The sequence below is a fragment of the Pan troglodytes genome, chromosome 12 (assembly GCF_028858775.2).
Source record: "Pan troglodytes isolate AG18354 chromosome 12, NHGRI_mPanTro3-v2.0_pri, whole genome shotgun sequence".
Classification (NCBI taxonomy): Eukaryota; Metazoa; Chordata; class Mammalia; order Primates; family Hominidae; genus Pan; species Pan troglodytes.
In genome coordinates this window covers 94,727,623-94,746,087 of record NC_072410.2, presented here as the reverse complement: position 1 = coordinate 94,746,087, position 18,465 = coordinate 94,727,623, and the positions used below count along the sequence as shown (strand labels likewise).

Here is an 18,465-nt window from a genome sequence, read left to right as displayed (position 1 = left end):
TCCCTGTTTGCTTATGATTGGCGTGTATAGGAATGCTTGTGATTTTTGCATGCAATAAACTGGATATTGATGGAATGTATCTCAAAATAACAAGAGCTATTTATGATAAACACACAGCCAATATCACACTGAATGGGCAAAAGCTGGAAGCATTCCCTTTGAAAACTAGCACAAGACAAGGATGTACTCTCTCACCACTTCTGTTCAACATAATATTGGAAGTTCTGGCCAGGGCAATCAGGCAAGAGAAAGAAATAAAGAGTATTCAAACAGGAAGAGAGGAAGTCAAATTACCTCTGTTTGCAGATGACGTGATTGGATATTTAGAAAACCCCATCGTCTCAGCCCCAAAACTCCTTAAGCTGATAAGCGACTGTAGCAAAGTCTCAGCATACTCTCTTGCTTTCTTTATCTCTTTTCTTTTAAAAGCATAATGTCAGAAAAGAGTCTAACGAATTCATTCTCGGTATATAGAAACAACTGAGGAGTTCTTCATCCTTTCCTCATAGGGCTCTTGATAATTAATCACGTATTACCTTGTAGGATCTCCTATTGAAGAAGAAGGAAGAAACTTCTCTCATTTTCATGTGTTTATATTGACCTCTTTGAGGAGTGGGACTGATTCTTACAATCCTTCTGTTTTTCTTTATTATGCTTGTCACAATGCCTTACACGTGGTTGGCAAATCATGAGTGTTGACTCAGTGAACACCATATAATGTGTTGTTTAGAAGTTTATTGGCTCTAGTTTTAGGAGATCCGATTATGGTTAGACATGGCAAAAAGATTGCTCTTGTTTTTCTGCACTCTAGGGTTTGATCATTCAGTTAAGTGTACAGATCCAAATTTTCATCCTATTCCAAGGCATGATCTAAACCTGGGGAGAAATGGCCTATTCTGCCCAAACTTATACCAACTGATTTACATTGGAAAGTCAAGTTAATAATTTCAATAGATTTCTGTTGTGTCTACTAAGGAAGTCTGCTTTTGAAACCCAGTTTTGAAGCAGTAATTTGCTGGCAAATATATGTAGTCATTCATATACACATTCATACATTTGTTTTTCAGATATTTATTGGGTGCCTATTTTTGTGGTAAGCACCATACTGGACACCAAATACAAAATATGAAACAAATACAAAATGAATATATTAATTCATTTTGTATACAAAAATGAATGAAACATAGTCATTGCTCTTAAGGAACCCAATCAGATAAATGATAACACATGTGTAAATAACTTTAAAACACACACACACACAAACCAATCAAATACTATCATATTTGGGTGAACCTAAAAACCTGTAGGATTTTAGAGGAGAGACCATTACATGAGCTGGTAGGATAAAGGAAGTCTCATGAGAGGATATGACTTCTAAATTGAACTTAAAAGAGTAGGTTCACTGTAATCCCAGCACTTTGGGAGGCCGAGGCGGGCGGATCACGAGGTCAGGAGATCGAGACCATCCTGGCTAACACGATGAAACCCTGTCTCTACTAAAAATACAAAAAATTATCCGGGCGTGGTGGCGGGCGCCTGTAGTCCCAGCTATTCGGGAGGCTGAGGCAGGAGAATGGCCTGAACCTGGGAGGCAGAGCTTGCAGTGAGCCAAGATCGTGCCACTGCACTCCAGCCTGGCGGACAGAGCAAGAATCGTCTCAAAAAATAAATAAATAAAAATAAATAAATAGATAAATAAAAAAAAGAGTAGGTCCAATTTGGAGATTTGGGGTTGGGGGATGTAGACCGGGGAGAAGGCATCCAGGATTGAGTGGCAGAGCAGAGACCTGATGGAGTGGCGACATGGAGTGTGGGAACCTGTAGTAGTTAGGATGTATCAGCAGGGTGGTAGAAAAATGAAATTGGGAGGCCGGGCATGGTGGCTCATGCCTGTAATCCCAGCACTTTGGGATGCCAAGGTGGGTGGATCACCTGAGGTCGGGAGTTCGAGACCAGCCTGACCAACACGAAGAAACCACCTCTCTACTAAAAATACAAAAATTAGCTGGGCATGGTGGTGTATGCCTGTAAACCCAGCTACTCGGGAGGCTGAGGCAGGAGAATCGCTTGAACCTGGGAGGCGGAGGTTGCAGTGTGCCAAGATCACACCATTGCACTCCAGCCTGGGCAACGAGAGCGAAACTCCATCTCAAAAAAAAAAAAAAAAAGAAATTGGGAAGACACCTTGGAGGAGCTTAAATGTCAGGCTAATGTAGATGGAGGAGGGCTTTTGAGGCTGGGAGAAAGATATGGTATTTACACTGGTTCTCAGAGCTCATTTTCTGTACAGGGCCTTCCCATAGACAGTTCCAGAGGGATATGGCTCCAGGCCTCTCTTTTTCAACTCTATGCTGCCCTTTAGGTTCTACAGATAACAATATGCAAATCAAAAGACCTCTGATCACGTCAAGGGGAGACTCTCTAGTGGGCTCCATTCTTTAACGCTTGTGGTTTGTGATGGTCTCCAGTTAATGAGCATGTGCTGCCAGGTATCTGAAATAACTTGGAAATAACCAATTGCTTAGTTGCCATGGGCACAGACAGTCTGAGCCAAGTGACCTGCTGGCTGGGTGGGTAGGAACAAAGGTGTTATTAGCTTCTAGGGTGGCTTTCCCTTCTGTCTTCACTCACAGAGCCACCTGGGAAGAATCGCTAAACTCCAGAATTCACAGCAACCTGGAGAGGAGAGGACAGGGTGTAGCTTTAATAGCAGGAAGAATAGCATGGTTTTGAAAAGGATATCAGACCAAGAGTCTGAAAGAAATAAGGCAAGTGAAACTAACTTATTGAGCACCTTCCTCATGCCTGGATCTTGCTGGGCACTTCCATGTACATTTGCAAAAGCTGTGTAAACCTTTTTGCTTCTCCAAATACCCACATTTAGCATGTCATATGGAAAAAAAATGAAAGCATGTGATCTCTTTGACAAAAATTTTGTCTATAGCTAGAAGATCATCATATTCGTGTAGTTGTTAAGTTGCATGATAAACTGGCAAAACATTTCATGTATTCAAATGGCATACTCCTATGGATTTTCTGCCTTTAGCATTGGCACCTCTGATACCTTTTCCTTCATTGATTGAAGAGGAGCAGTGAGTGCAAGGTGTTCTAAGGCCCAGAATGTGTTACTGTGCTGTTTTAAGTCCACCAAGATGAGAGGCAGCAAGTCCAGAGAACTAGCCTAGCTATAGCCAGAGCCTGGTACTGCAGGCAGATTGCTCTAGCAAAGCTTTCCTCTGGCAGGTAAGGAGGCATGCAGCTTATCTGTGTCCTCAGAGCCCTTTGAGGTTCTGATGAAGGCCCAGCATTCCATAATGTGTAGTAAGTATTCAAATAACCCAGAGATGAAAGCCCTTTTTAGCACTTAATTCTGTAGAGTTTGATTTACCGTGGTGTCATCTGTGTTCGTTTAATAATTTACCAGAGAAAATGTTGGTTATAAGTGAAGGAAAACCACTTCAAACCAGCTTAGGCATATAGTGCAATTTATTAGCTTTCCAAAGCTAGGAGCAGATTGAATAGTCAAACCACAGTAAGAGCAGGGACACAGCTGCACCAAGACCCACAGGAACTAAGGGTGTGGATGCTGCCTGGACTCTCTCCTCTCTTGCCTGCACTTCTCCCAGCAGGTTGGCTTTATTCTCTCCCACCACAGCCTGGTCTCTTCTATATATGGGAAATATGGCAGCTCACCATTTCTTCTGCATCTGCAGAGACTGGCCTACATTTAGTCACAAATCTTGAAGAAAGGACCAGCCTTTTCCTAGACCCATCAGCTGTTCCCAGGTATTAGGACAGGAAGCTCTTTGAGGGGCTTTATGGATTGGGGCCTGGGGGTGGGGTCTAGAAGAGAGAGAAGCTTCCTGAGAGAGGAGAGGGTATCAGGCAAGCAATATCACATATGTCCACTATATCAACTGCAACTTTAAATCTTCCTATCCATTAAAAGAACCACCTAAATGATTTAAGTGAATACATCTTCTACCTTTTCTTTAAGTTATGGAGACGTATTAAGGATGTGGTAAATGGTATTCATGTCTGTTTCATATGTGCTTAAATAAAAACTCACTATTGTTTAAACTTGTTGGGCTCTTGGATTAAAGTCTGGCACAAGGTTTTTATCAGCAGGAATGCATAACATCACACCTCAGAGAAACTCAAAGATGCAGTTCAATATGATTCGTAAAACAGTTGCAAAAATTGTAAATAGTGCTGCAGTAAACCTATGTATGCATGTGTCTTTATAGTAGAATGATTATATTCCTTTGGGTATATACCCAGTAATGGGATTGCTGGGTCAAATGGTATCTCTGGTTCCAGATCCTTGAGGAATTGCCATGCTGTCTTCCACAATGGTTGAACTAATTTACATTCCCATCAACAGTGTAAAGCGTTCCTGTTTCTCCACAACCTCGCCAGCATCTGTTGTTTCCTGACTTCTTAATAATTGCCATTCTGACTGGCATGAGGTGGTATCTCACTGTGGTTTTGATTTGCATTTCTCTGATGACCAGTGATGTTGAGCTCTTTTTCATATGTTTGTTGGCCAAATAAATGCCTTCTTTTGAGAAGTGTCTGTTCATATCCTTTGCCCACTTTTTGATAGGGTTGTTTGTTTTTTAAGTTCCTTGTAAATTCTGGATATTAGCCCTTTGTCAGATAGGTAGATTTCAAAAATTTTCTCCCATTCTGTAGGTTGCCTGTTCACTCCAACGATACTTTCTTTTGCTGTGTAGAAGCTCTTTAGTTTAATTAAATCCCATTTGTCAATTTTCAGTTTTGGCTTTTGTTGCAATTGCTTTTGGCATTTTTGTCATGAAGCTTTTGCCCATATGTCCTGAATGGTATTGTCTAGGTTTTCTTCTAGGGTTTTTATGGTTTTGGGTTTTACATTTAAGTTGTTAATCCATCTTGAGTTAATTTTTGTATAAGGTGTAAGGAAGGGGTCCAGTTTCAGTTTTGTGCATATGGCTAGCCTGTTTTCCCAGCACCATACTGAATAGGAGATCCTTTCCCCGTTACATGTTTTTGTCAGGTTTGTCGAAGATCAGATGGTTGTAGATGTGTGGTGTTATTTCTGAGGTGTCTGTTCTGCTCCATTGGTCTGTATGTCTGTTTTGGTACCAGTACTATGCTGTTTTGGTTACTGTAGCCTTGTAGTATAGTTTGGAGTCAGGTAGCGTGATGCCTCCAGCTTTGTTCTTTTTGCTTAGGATTGTCTTGGCAAAAATTGATACTTTAAGTAAGCCCAGAGGAAGCTTATCAAATGTATTAAGAGCACACTTAGGGCAGTAGGGGAAACTCCACACTCCAGATTCTTTCTCTAAAAACTTTTATGAGTAGAGAAGTTGGCAGAAGCCAGGAAGCATCATTTGCTTCCAGTGAGGACCCTGGCTATACTACAAAGGATTCCCCTCACCCAACCTCTCTGGCCTCCAGAGTAGGGGCTCCATTTCACACACCTGTTAGATTAATGTGTGACTATTCAAAAGCTGGTGATTCTCAAGGCTGTGTCTGTTGGGTATAATAACTGATTGGACACTGTTTGGCCAACAAAATCTTGATCATCATTATTTTCAAAGAGCCAGGATTTTCCTCCCTAAAGTTTGTTTGTATGACATGTGTTTCAATTTAGTTTTATAAACAGTAGCTATAACCAATATATTAAGGATAAGTACAGCTTCACAAACATATTCCTGCATAAATAAGAGCAGTCAAATCATCTTTGTTTATGAAAATAATAAGCAAGATAGAATTTTAAAAAAACTTACCCTATTCTGTATTGTGACATCTAGTAGTAATGAGCTCAAAATGTCGCTTTTGGAAGACATGGGCAGGTGGCAGCAGCTCTGTCCTGGTGTCCTGGGCTCACCCTGTAGGAACTAGCTATTTCAAGAACATTGCAGTTATCCTTTCCTGACCTGACAATCAGTGCTTCTTATTTTCACTGAATATAGTTAGTTAATCATAGAATGGCCCTAACTGTACATTATTACAGGAAGGTTGATATTACCACCTTAGAATGCCATGGTCCTCATTGATGTCCTCAGAGAAGCCATTCTCCTTCCTTAATTAACTGAGTCCATGTAAAGATGTCAGGTGAATACATTTAATTTGGCACAGTGACTTCTATAGCCTTTAGTCTTTACACATTTGTTAATTTTAATTTCTTGCCCTGTACTTTCTAAAAGTAGACATTAAAACACATAAAGCATATACTTTTAACCTATTTTGAATATCTACTGTGTGCCTGGCGCAGACAATATCGTTTATTCTTGGATAATAAGGGAAGAAGAAATGGTTCCTTAAGTTGCTCATGATCTTTGGGCCATACAGTATTTAGAAACTAAATGTAGAACAAGTAAATATATAGTAAATCTTTCCTGCATGTGAGTTTCCAAGTTTTTTGTACATTTCTTTGAGCACTGGTGCTGAGTCTCTTCTTTGTGCCCAATAGCATCCTAGAGGATATAGTATCATGATTAAGAGGCTAGGGTCTGAGTCAGCATACATGGGTTCAAAACTCGTCTTCAGCATTTAATCTCTCTGAGCCTCAGTTTCTTCATCTGCAAGTGAGAATAATTAGTTCCTACCTTACACAGTTGTTACGAAGATTAGAGATAATGCATATACAGCTGGAAGCTAATGACTATTGAGTAAACACGAAATAAATGTTAGCTGATATTACTGGGCCTAGTAGGAAGAAGGAGATCTCTACCCTGCCCTCAAGAAATTCACAATCTATTTGGAATATAAAATATATATTGCTGAAACAGCATGGGGAATTCATGAAGCAACATGGGGAAAACTACCGAGGGAGAACATAGATCACATTGTAATTGAAAGGAATCTTAATGGAGCAAGTGAATTTACAATCAGAATTAAACTTAAAGCCACACCAATTAAGAAAAGAAGGAGAGAAATAACTTTTTAAGAAGGGGAATGGCAAATGCAAAGATGTTAGTCAAGTTCTGCTAATGTATAAAGAGTGGCCCATGTTGTCTGGACTAGGTGGGGAGAATATTTTTACTCCCATTTCCATTTGGAGGAACCAAATCAGAAGTAACTCTACTAAATGTTGCCTTCATAAGGGATATCAAAATATCAAGATAATTTTTAACCAAGAACTCAGTATATGTTGGAGATAGGCTGTAACTAGGCTTTTGGAACCCCCAATCCAGTGCTGCAACATCCTCCTTCATGGAGTAAAGCCCCGGGTTTAGCCACAGGGGACCCGTTTATTGCTCTTCCTCATCTGTTTGGCTCAACTTCATTCCCTTACTTTCGGATTTGTTTTGCTTTCTGACTATACTGCTTTCCCTGGCACTTGTACATTTCCCAGTATGTTTATGAAGAGGAAATAACCTAATTACTGAAATGACCAGTGTCATTATGAGACAGACCTCTTAGCAGTGAGACCAAGGTCTTACATATATCACTTTCCTTGTTCTTGACTGTCTCTTCTGCTTAGATTTTATTTCATTCCTACCATATTCCTACCGTAACACATTGTGATGTCTTTATGCCAGTAGAACCCAAATTCAAATTTTGATTGGGGCTGTATATGCTAATATATAACATAGCAAGTCAAGAGCACTTTTTATCTTCAATCTCTGTGAAGTAATGAAAGGCCACTGCTGATTCTCCATAAAGCCAACTTTGAGCACCCTTTTAAACTTTCATTTCCTCCTCATTCCTTATCTTCTTTCTCTGCTTTAATTTTTCTCTATAACATTTGTAACATTCTACATATTTTATTTATTTTGTTAAATGCTTGAATGAATGGTAGTACCCTAAGAGAGTCTTATTCTCTCCCACTTGAAAAAACTTGATTTAAAAAATCTAAATTTATATAATTTGATGGATATTGGAGCCTCTAAAATACTAACCTCACTTTGTATATTTTAAAATAGGATTCTGTTTTGCAAGTTTGCATATATTTTGTCAAAAACTCATAACTTGGTCAGGCGCAGTGACTCACGCCTGTAATCCCAGCACTTTGGGAGGCCGACCGAGGTGGGTGGATCACGAGGTCAGGAGATCGAGACCATCCTGGCTAACACGATGAAACCCCGTCCCTACTAAATATACAAAAAAAATTTAGCTGGGCATGGTGGCGGGCACCTGTAGTCCCAGCTACTCGGGAGGCTGAGGCAGGAGAATGGCATGAACCTGGGAGGTGGAGCTTGCAGTGAGCCGAGATCGCACCACTGCACTCCAGCCTGGGCGACAGGGTAGGCAACAAAACTCATAACTTTTGTATGATGAAGTACTTACCTAGACCTAGTTTTTGGTTACTCGAGGAATTACACTTAATTCTGAGTGTAGCTTAGTACCATTTTAAAATGGTGCTTACTTAGGTGGGTGTACTTCATGCTTGTAGTCTCAGCTACTTGGGAGGCTGAGGCAGGAGGATCACTTGAGCCCAGGAGTTTAAGGCCAGCAAACAAACAAACACAGAAGCACTTACTTGATTTTTGACATACTATGTAATAGCGCCTGTATAGCCATATATACCCACTGAGTGGTTTTGCTAGTAACAGTTATAACTTTATTGTAAGCCTTTTTGAATTGAGAAATACAATGGCTTTTTTACCGTCCTGTTACGTGACCTGTGATTTGCAGTATTTCTGGTTCAGCTAATGTCTTTCAGCAATTAGTTAATTGGTAGTTTGTACCTATATTGACACTAATGTTCTCAACGTATAGGGACTTGTTTAATGACTGCTATCTTTACTTGGGATAATTAGCATATCAAAGGAGTAGAGCATAATGATAAATTGTACTTGGTTTACTTTCATTTCCAAGGCTAATTGTTGTTGTTTTCTACACCCTTTTGATATTTGCAAAGAGCCTCAATTGAGAATAGTTATATAAATGAACCATTATGATCTAACCAGAAGTATTTTCTCTTATTAATAGGTATATCCTTGGCGATACATAGTTCAGACTTGAGTTTTTTTTTTTTAATGAAATCTTAAGTAAGCATAGACTTAAGGAATTAAGGAGATAAATACTGAGAATCTTCCCTATTGAAAGCATTTTCCACTTAATTCCATCATTTATACTGTCAGTCCTGAAACCCAAATATTTCTCTGTTTAGAAAAGCTAGTTCAGTGGCTTATTGCATTGATTTACTCATTCTTTTAGTTATCTCTGCATTAATTCCATTTTTTCCACCAGTTGCTCTGTATGTACTATGTTCCAGACACTGGGGGTGCAAAAATGAACACGAAAATCTCCCAGCCTGCCAGGAACTCACCTATAGTGAATATTCATTATACACCATAGGAACTCCTTTAATCAAGGGCTGAGCCAGATCCACTGTTACATCTCACCAGAATATCATGGCCATTATTGCTTTACCGTACGTGTGTCAGTGCCTGGCAGACTTTTATAAAGGTGGGGGACAATATTCTTCTTTAGCTTTATCAGATTCGGTATCTTTCCTCCCATTTTAGCCTTTTGCAGTTTCAAATGGTGCAGATACAGAGCCCTGAAAATGTATACTTGTAAGTTTTTAAATGTCCCCTACTATGCTGTAACCACCCCCTGTTTTCCAAATGCTGCCATTAGTGGTTACAGTAATCATCTGTAATGTTAGCTTCTCAGAACCATGGTACAAGAGCTTCTTTTCTAATTTCCCAGATGGGAGGGAACACATGTACATGCTTGTTAGAGTTGCAGAAACTAGAAACAGCACTGTGTGGATTTGTATTTTTGGAATTCTATGGGCTTGTTTAAGCACTCAAATTCAAACTTAGATATCCATTAGGAATCAAATACCATTTCGGGGAAATCTCATGTGCCACACCAACAGGAATAACACATATAAAACGAACTCCTGGAAAAAACTAGTTTCATATTCAGACTCATGTTTTATGTACTTTTTTCAGGATGCCAGATGATAAATGTTGATTATATAAACCAGGGTCATTCCGTTTGTTTGGAGGATTGTCTCTAAGCATTTCTGCTCTTTATTGAAATAGTAGTGAAATTGAAAGTTTAAAAGTCAGAAAGGGAAATAATTATAAATGACCCATAGGCATATGGAATAAAGCCCCCAATTATAAAGGATTTTGGTGGCCCCTGGTTCTTTGCAGTGTGTTTTTGCAAGGTTATGTGATTTGTAATCATAGCCTCTAGCCTTGACCTTACATAAGAAAACTTAGTCATTGGGGAAAGGTTTCTGAAAGTAAATGTTATTTCTTTTTTAATTGTCTTTTTGACCAATCTAACTCACATAGGGCTACTTCTACACTTAGATCGTAAGATGAATTTGTTCCTATGAATGTCTTCAAGCTCAGCTTTAACCTTAGTTTTAGATGTTTGATGAGTTTTAAAGTCATATTATACAATTGAGTAGTTTCTGTTTGTTGCAGACCCTAAGTATTTTTTACAATTTTCATTCTCATTTTACAGAAAGGAAAGTTCAAGGTTGAATACTCTATCATCTATAAAAGAGCAAGAAGTGATCAGTAAGCTCAGACTCCTGACCTGGACTCTCCTTTTAAAGTCACTAGTTCTGGAGGACTTGGTGTATTAACAAGGCCAGGAGCAGGGAGCCAGCATTTAGTTTCTAGACATTATTGGTGACAAAAAAATTTGTAAAGTAGGTTCCTGAAAAATCTCTAGATGTAGAGAATAAAAATTAGGGATGAACATTCTATTTGTTCACTAATTTATTCATTCAGCTAACATTGAGTGGTTTCCATATGCCAGATAGTGTGCTAAGATCCTGCTCTTACCCACTTATCCCCCTCCTCACCCAGTTAGAAACAGAACAAGACAAAACAAAGCTATACTTCTTATATCATGCCACCTAAAAATATATTCCAGAGGTATTGCAAATCTACAATGTACAAATAAAATTATAACAATATAAGATGAAAAACTAGAGAAGCAGTTATAGAACCTCAGAGTTATTGACCGGATTTAACTCTGCAAAAATCTAAATTTTCTGTGATGGCAGAAGAGCCTTCAAATGAAGTAAAAAGTCAAAAAGAGAAAATAACTTTAGCACATGTGACAGAAAAAGATTAAGAAACTCAATGAACAACGACAACAAAGACTAAGAACCTTAAAGCAAGATGGATAATGGATTTGATCAGGAAATTTACAAAAGAAATGTAGATGACCAGTAAATAAGTAAAAAGTTGCTCAGCCTCATTCATTGAATCTAAATGGAGATACCATTTTCCAGATTTTAAAGAGTGGTAACAGCCAGTGTTATCCAGTGATTCAGGATGAGGGGAAGCAGGCTTATACAAACTCACAGGTCCAAATGTGAATTGTTGCAAATATTTTTTTATTTTATTATTTTTATTTTTATTTTATTTTATTATTATTATTTTTTTGAGACAGAGTCTCACTCTGTCAGCCAGGCTGGAGTGCAGTGGCACCATCTCGGCTCACTGCAATCTCCGCCTCCCGGGTTCAAGCAATTCTCCTGCCTCAGCCTCCCAAGTAGCTGGGATTACAGGCATGTGCCATCACGCCTGGCTAATTTTTGTATTTTTAGTAGAGATGGGGTTTACCGTGTTGGCCAGGCTGGTCTCGAACTCCTGACCTCAGGTAATCCACCCACCTCGGCCTCCCAAAGTGCTGGGATTACAGGTGTGAGCCACTGCGCCCGGCCTGTTGCAAAATTTTTAGAAAATAATCTGTCAAATTCTTTTGAAATGTAAAATGTTCATAACCTTTGACCCAAGAAGCTCAGTTTTAATTCTCTATTTAAAAATATAAGTTCCACTACTAACAAATGCGCACACACAAATGTACATACACTGAGACAAACATACACACACAAAAGAATATTTATTGCAGCACTATCAAGTGGCCAAGAATTGTGAACAACCTGAAGTTTGTTGCTAAGGAAATGGTTTAATAAAAAATAAATCCATGCCATGGAATATTATGTGGCTATTTAAAAAGCAATTGATAGAGTGATATGATTCCTTTAGGGAAAACAAAACAGAAGGTTAAAGAGCTGTTTATATGCAAATGTGTATATGTTTTTATGAGCATAAAGAAAGTAGTTTGAAGCTACCTACACACACAGTTAATATTGGTTACCTTGAAAAGTGGGGGCGAGAGAGGGGTGGAAGAGCTTTTACTTTATAAATTTCTGTATGGTTTGACTTGTTAAGACAAGCCTAAATTTTGTAATCTAAAATTTTTTTTAAATTTTATTTTATTATTATTATACTTTAAGTTTTAGGGTACATGTGCACAATGTGCAGGTTAGTTACATATGTATACATGTGCCATGCTGGTGTGCTGCACCCATTAACTCGTCATTTAGCATTACATATATCTCCTAATGCTATCCCTCCCCCCTCCCCCCACCCCACAACAGTCCCCAGAGTGTGATGTTCCCCTTCCTGTGTCCATGTGTTCTCATTGTTCAATTCCCACCTATGAGTGAGAACATGCGGTGTTTGGTTTTTTGTCCTTGCGATAGTTTACTGAGAATGATGATTTCCAGTTTCATCCATGTCCCTACAAAGGACATGAACTCGTCATTTTTTATGGCTGCATAGTATTCCATGGTGTATATGTGCCACATTTTCTTAATCCAGTCTATCATTGTTGGACATTTGGGTTGGTTCCAAGTCTTTGCCATCGTGAATAGTGCCGCAATAAACATACGTGTGCATGTGTCTTTATAGCAGCATGATTTATAGTCCTTTGGGTATATACCCAGTAATGGGATGGCTGGGTGAAATGGTATTTCTAGTTCTAGATCCCTGAGGAATCGCCACACTGACTTCCACAATGGTTGAACTAGTTTACAGTCCCACCAACAGTGTAAAAGTGTTCCTATTTCTCCACATCCTCTCCAGCGCCTGTTGTTTCCTGGCTTTTTAATGATGCCATTCTAACTGGTGTGAGATGGTATCTCATTGTGGTTTTGATTTGCATTTCTCTGATGGCCAGTGATGGTGAGCATTTTTTCATGTGTTTTTTGGCTGCATAAATGTCTACTTTTGAGAAGTGTCTGTTCATGTCCTTCGCCCACTTTTTGATGGGGTTGTTTTTTTCTTGTAAATTTGTTTGAGTTCATTGTAGATTCTGGATATTAGCCCTTTGTCAGATGAGTAGGTTGCGAAAATTTTCTCCCATTTTGTAGGTTGCCTGTTCACTCTGATGGTAGTTTCTTTTGCTGTGCAGAAGCTCTTTAGTTTAATTAGATCCCATTTGTCAATTTTGGCTTTTGTTGCCATTGCTTTTGGTGTTTTAGACATGAAGTCCTTAATTTTTTAAAAAAGAAAGAAAATGGAAAGGGAAGTGGCCAAAGAGACAGGAAAAGACCATCAAGAAAAGAGAGTTTCGAGAGGCAAGTGGTCACCCATGTCAAATACTGTTTAGACATCAAGTAAGAAAAGGGCAGAGAAGCATTTGGTGTGTTTAGTGGTTACCCTTGGTGGGAATGGTCTTCATGAACTTGTGGGGTCAGTAGTAGGCTATCGTTGTGGGCTGAGGGATAAGCGGAAGAGAAGGGAATAGAGAGTGTGTAGATATCTCTTCCAAGCAGTCTGTGAAGGGGAGGAGCGAGAGGAGAGGGAATCCAAGGAGCTCTGTAGAGTTCAACAAGATTCTTTCCTTTCCTTTAAAAATGTTTCTTTTTTAGGATGGGAGAGACTTGTGGTTCTTGTCCCTGTGTATACATGTCACACTCATCCCTCTTATACACACAAGAGAATGCAGAGCAAGGAGACCGAAGGTTCCGGAGTTGAGCAGGATGAGTGATGGCCAGCTTCCCAGGATGAAGGAAAAGAAGGGGTGGCGTGACAGACAAAAGACATTGTATTTGAGGTTGAAGATACAATGTCAAGCTCATGAGTAGTGAGTCTTTTTTTTTTTTTTTGAGGTGGAGTCTCGCTCTGTCGCCCAGGCTGGAGTGCAGTGGTGCCATCTCCGCTGACTGCAAGCTCCGCCTCCCGGGTTCACGCCATTCTCCTGCCTCAGCGTCCCAAGCAGCTGGGACTACAGGTGCCCACCACCACGCCCGGCTAATTTTGTTTTTTTGTATTTTTAGTAGAGACCGGGTTTCACCATGTTAGCCAGGATGGTCTCGATTTCCTGACCTGTGATCCGCCCGCCTCAGCCTCCCAAAGTGCTGGGATTACAGGCATGAGCCACCGCGCCCAGCCGAGTAATGAGTCTTAAAGTCTAGGTGTGACCCCTCCCTCTCTTGCTGCTGGTGTGGCTGCTGAACCTTCCTAAGGACCTATGAACTGATCCAGAAATATAGCTCCGTTCTTACCAGTCTCTATGAGTGAAAGATGTTAAGTGTTTAACACATATTAAGTGTTTAGTAATTAAGTGTTTAAAATTTTTATATTTGACTTGGAACCACTACCAACCAAAAATAAATTAAGGGTTATTAAAATTTGGTATTCACAAATTAAAATCAATGTGTGCCACGAGATTTATTTTAATTCAGTATTTTATTCAGAAGTCTGGCAGACACTTGGTGCTTGGCAATAATCATAAAGCACATGCACATAGTTGTAAATTCCACAGTTTTGATTCAGGACACTTCATCAGTGTATCATCAGCATTGGCTTGAGTTGGTTATAATATTCAGTTCCTGCTATTCTTGCTTTTTAATTATAAATTACAGTAAGTTTAGTTTTATCATTATCAGTTTAGTTTATTGTGTGTTATTTGGTTAATCTCACAATGTTTATTGGTACATACTTGGATCAACAATGTTTTGTCCTATAGTGTTCTTATAACTAGACTTTTAAGATATGTATGTCTCATGATTCACATATGAATCATCCATTATCATTTTGCCAAAGTAGATGTGTACCTAACCCCCTTGTCATTTGCTTGTATGGTGACACTCTTCATGGTGATATGTTTCCTGCAAATTTTTGCTATTTAAATAGCTTACAACATACTGTCAAGGTAGGTGTAAGAAAATTACTGGATATTTTAATGTTTTTTGATGTTGTAGGATATAAATTATGTTTATAGTAATATGTTTACTGCAACTTAATTATATTTTTGCTGAATTCTTTGTTACCACCAGGTTCACTACCTGCCCCCTACCTCCTGAATGTGGGAACAAGTGAGATAGGTGGAGGTCTTTCGCTTTGCTGTGGTGGGCTTTGCTCAGAAAGTTTAAAATCCATCCCTCTAGAGGAGTGGGTAGGTGTGTGGAAAGGATGTGCAAAGCAGCTAAGCTAAAGTGGAATAAGGGTAACTCACAGTCATGGCTTCAATGCCAGTGGACTGTGAGCTTGTCACTAATAAGATGTTAGGAGAACAGGTGCTGATGTTGTGTTTTCACTTCTTGTTTAAGGATGTAAATGAAGACCCTGGAGAAGATGTGGCCCTCCTCTCTGTTAGTTTTGAGGACACTGAAGCCACCCAGGTGTACCCCAAGCTGTACTTGTCACCTCGAATTGAGCAGTAAGTGTCATTAACATGAGGTAGCCTGGTGCTACTTCTTGCTAACCAATATGTCTCATTCTTTCTTTTTTTTTTTTATTTTTTTTTTTTTTTTTATTTTTTTTTTATTTAAGATAATTTTATTATAAATGAGGGAGGGTGAGGAGATATAAGGGAGGTTAGGTTTCTACACTCCTCTCCAACTAGTAACATGTCAACACCAATGATGTTGTATACATATGATGTGATACCATTATATATATAATGTGATTTCTTTGAGTACATTTTTCAGTGGCCACTAAAAAAGGTATACAAAGGAACACACTTTAAAGCACAATAAATAAAGTGGAATTCTAAAAACTTTTAAAGTAACCCATAGGCAGGCAGGATAAAAGAATACAGAGAAACTAAAAACAGAAAACAAACAGGAAACAAAAATAAAATTGCCCTAATGTATCAATGATTACATCAAATGTAAATGATCTAAATATATCAGTTCAAAGACAGAGATTGGCAGAGTGGATAGAAAAAAAAATCATGACCCAGCTATATGCTGTCTATAAGAAACTCACTTCAAATATGTATTTCCAGGGAATTATGCTGGGTAAAAAAAAGTCAATTTCAAAAGGCCACATACTGTATGACTCCATTTATATAACTTTCTTTTTTTTTTTTTTGTTTTGTTTTGTTTTATACTTCTTTGATTTTTTTTTTTTTTCTTTTTTATTGATCATTCTTGGGTGTTTCTCGCAGAGGGGGATTTGGCAGGGTCACAGGACAATAGTGGAGGGAAGGTCAGCAGATAAACAAGTGAACAAAGTTCTCTGGTTTTCCTAGGCAGAGGACCCTGCGGCCTTCCGCAGTGTTTGTGTCCCTGGGTACTTGAGATTAAGGAGTGGTGATGACTCTTAACGAACATGCTGCCTTCAAGCATCTGTTTAACAAAGCACATCTTGCACCGCCCTTAATCCATTCAACCCTGAGTGGATACAGCACATGTTTCAGAGAGCACAGGGTTGGGGGTAAGGTCACAGATCAACAGGATCCCAAGGCAGAAGAATTTTTCTTAGTACAGAACAAAATGAAAAGTCTCCCATGTCTACCTCTTTCTACACAGACACAGCAACCATCCGATTTCTCAATCTTTTCCCCACCTTTCCCCCCTTTCTATTCCACAAAACCGCCATTGTCTTCACGGCCCGTTCTCAATGAGCTGTTGAGTACACCTCCCAGATGGGGTGGTGGCTGGGCAGAGGAGCTCCTCACTTCCCAGTAGGGGCGGCCGGGCAGAAGCGCCCCTCACCTCCCGGACGGGGCGGCTGGCCGGGCGGGGGGCTGACCCCCCCCACCTCCCTCCCGGACGGGGCGGCTGGCCGGGCGGGGGGCTGACCCCCCACCTCCCTCCCGGACAGGGCGGCTGGCCGGGCAGAGGGGCTCCTCACTTCCCAGTAGGGGCGGCCGGGCAGAGGTGCCCCTCACTTCCCCGACGGGGCGGCTGGCCCGGCGGGGGGCTGACCCCCCCACCTCCCTCCCGGAGGGGGCGGCTGGCCGGGCAGAGGGGCTCCTCACTTCCCGGTAGGGGCGGCCGGGCAGAGGCGCCCCTCACCTCCCGGACAGGGCGGCTGGCCGGGCGGGGGGCTGACCCCCTCACCTCCCTCCCGGACGGGGCGGCTGGCCGGGCGGGGGGCTGACCCCCCCACCTCCCTCCCGGACGGGGCGGCTGGCCGGGCGGGGGGCTGACCCCCCACCTCCCTCCCGGACGGGGCGGCTGGCCGGGCGGGGGGCTGACCCCCCCACCTCCCTCCCGGACGGGGCGGCTGGCCGGGCGGGGGGCTGACCCCCCACCTCCCTCCTGGACGGGGCGGCTGGCCGGGCGGGGGGCTGACCCCCCCACCTCCCTCCCGGATGGGGCGGCTGGCCGGGCAGAGGGGCTCCTCACTTCCCAGAAGGGGCGGCCGGGCAGAGGCGCCCCTCACCTCCCGGATGGGGCGGCTGGCCAGGCGGGGGGCTAACCCCCCCACCTCCCTCCCGGACGGGGCGGCTGGCCGGGCCGGGGGCTGACCCCCCCATGTCCCTCCCAGACAGAGCGGCTGGCTGGGCAGAGGGGCTCCTCACTTCCCAGTAGGGGCGGCCGGGCAGAGGCGCCCCCCCCCACCTCCTGGACAGGGCGGCTGGCCGGGCAGGGGGCTGATCCCCCCACCTCCCTCCCGGATGGGGCGGCTGGCCAGGCGGGGGGCTGATCCCCCCACCTCCCTCCCGGACGGGGCAGCTGGCCGGGCGGGGGGCTGACCCCCCCACCTCCCTCCCGGATGGGGCGGCTGGCCGGGAGGGGGGCTGACCCCCCCACCTCCCTCCCGGACGGGGCGGCTGGCCGGGCAGAGGGGCTCCTCACTTCCCAGTAGGGGCGGCCGGGCAGAGGCACCCCTCGCCTCCCGGACGGGGCGGCTGGCCAGGCGGGGGGCTGACCCCCCCCACCTCCCTCCCGGACGAGGCAGCTGGCCGGGCAGAGGGGCTCCTCACTTCCCGGTAGGGGTAGCTGGGCAGAGGTGCCCCTCACCTCCCGGACGGGGTGGCTGGCCGGGCGGGGGGCTGACCCCCCCACCTCCCTCCCAGACGAGGAGGGAGGACGCTCCTCACTTCTCAGACGGGGTGGCTGCCGGGCGGAGGGGCTCCTCACTTCTCAGATGGGGCGGTTGCCAGGCAGAGGGTCTCCTCACTTCTCAGACAGGGCGGCCGGGCAGAGACACTCCTCACATCCTGGACGGGGCGGCAGGGCAGAGGTGCTCCCCACATCTCAGACGATGGGCGGCCGGGCAGAGACGCTCCTCACTTCCCAGATGTGATGGCGGCCGGGAAGAGGCGCTCCTCACTTCCTAGATGGGATGGCGGCCGGGCAGAGACGCTCCTCACTTCCTAGATGGGATGGCGGCCGGGCAGAGACGCTCCTCACTTTCCAGACTGGGCAGCCAGGCAGAGGGGCTCCTCACATCCCAGACGATGGGCAGTCAGGCGGAGACGCTCCTCACTTCCCAGACGGGGTGGCTGCCAGGCAGAGGCTGC

At 42.9% G+C, this 18,465-nt stretch overlaps 1 protein-coding gene across 13 annotated transcripts in view; it reads left to right on the top strand.

The window, feature by feature from the left end:
- Positions 1-18,465, top strand: part of BABAM2 (BRISC and BRCA1 A complex member 2) — a 455,408-nt gene that overhangs the window by 227,233 nt on the left and 209,710 nt on the right. For all 13 annotated transcript variants that reach the window (XR_010149587.1, XR_010149588.1, XR_010149589.1 and 10 more), the window contains one exon: positions 15,317-15,426. Coding sequence is in view for 9 of the 13 variants with exons in the window: in XM_024354264.3 (XP_024210032.1) it covers positions 15,317-15,426 (110 nt within the window). In the remaining 4 variants the exon portion in view is untranslated. The remainder of the gene's footprint in view (positions 1-15,316; positions 15,427-18,465) is intronic.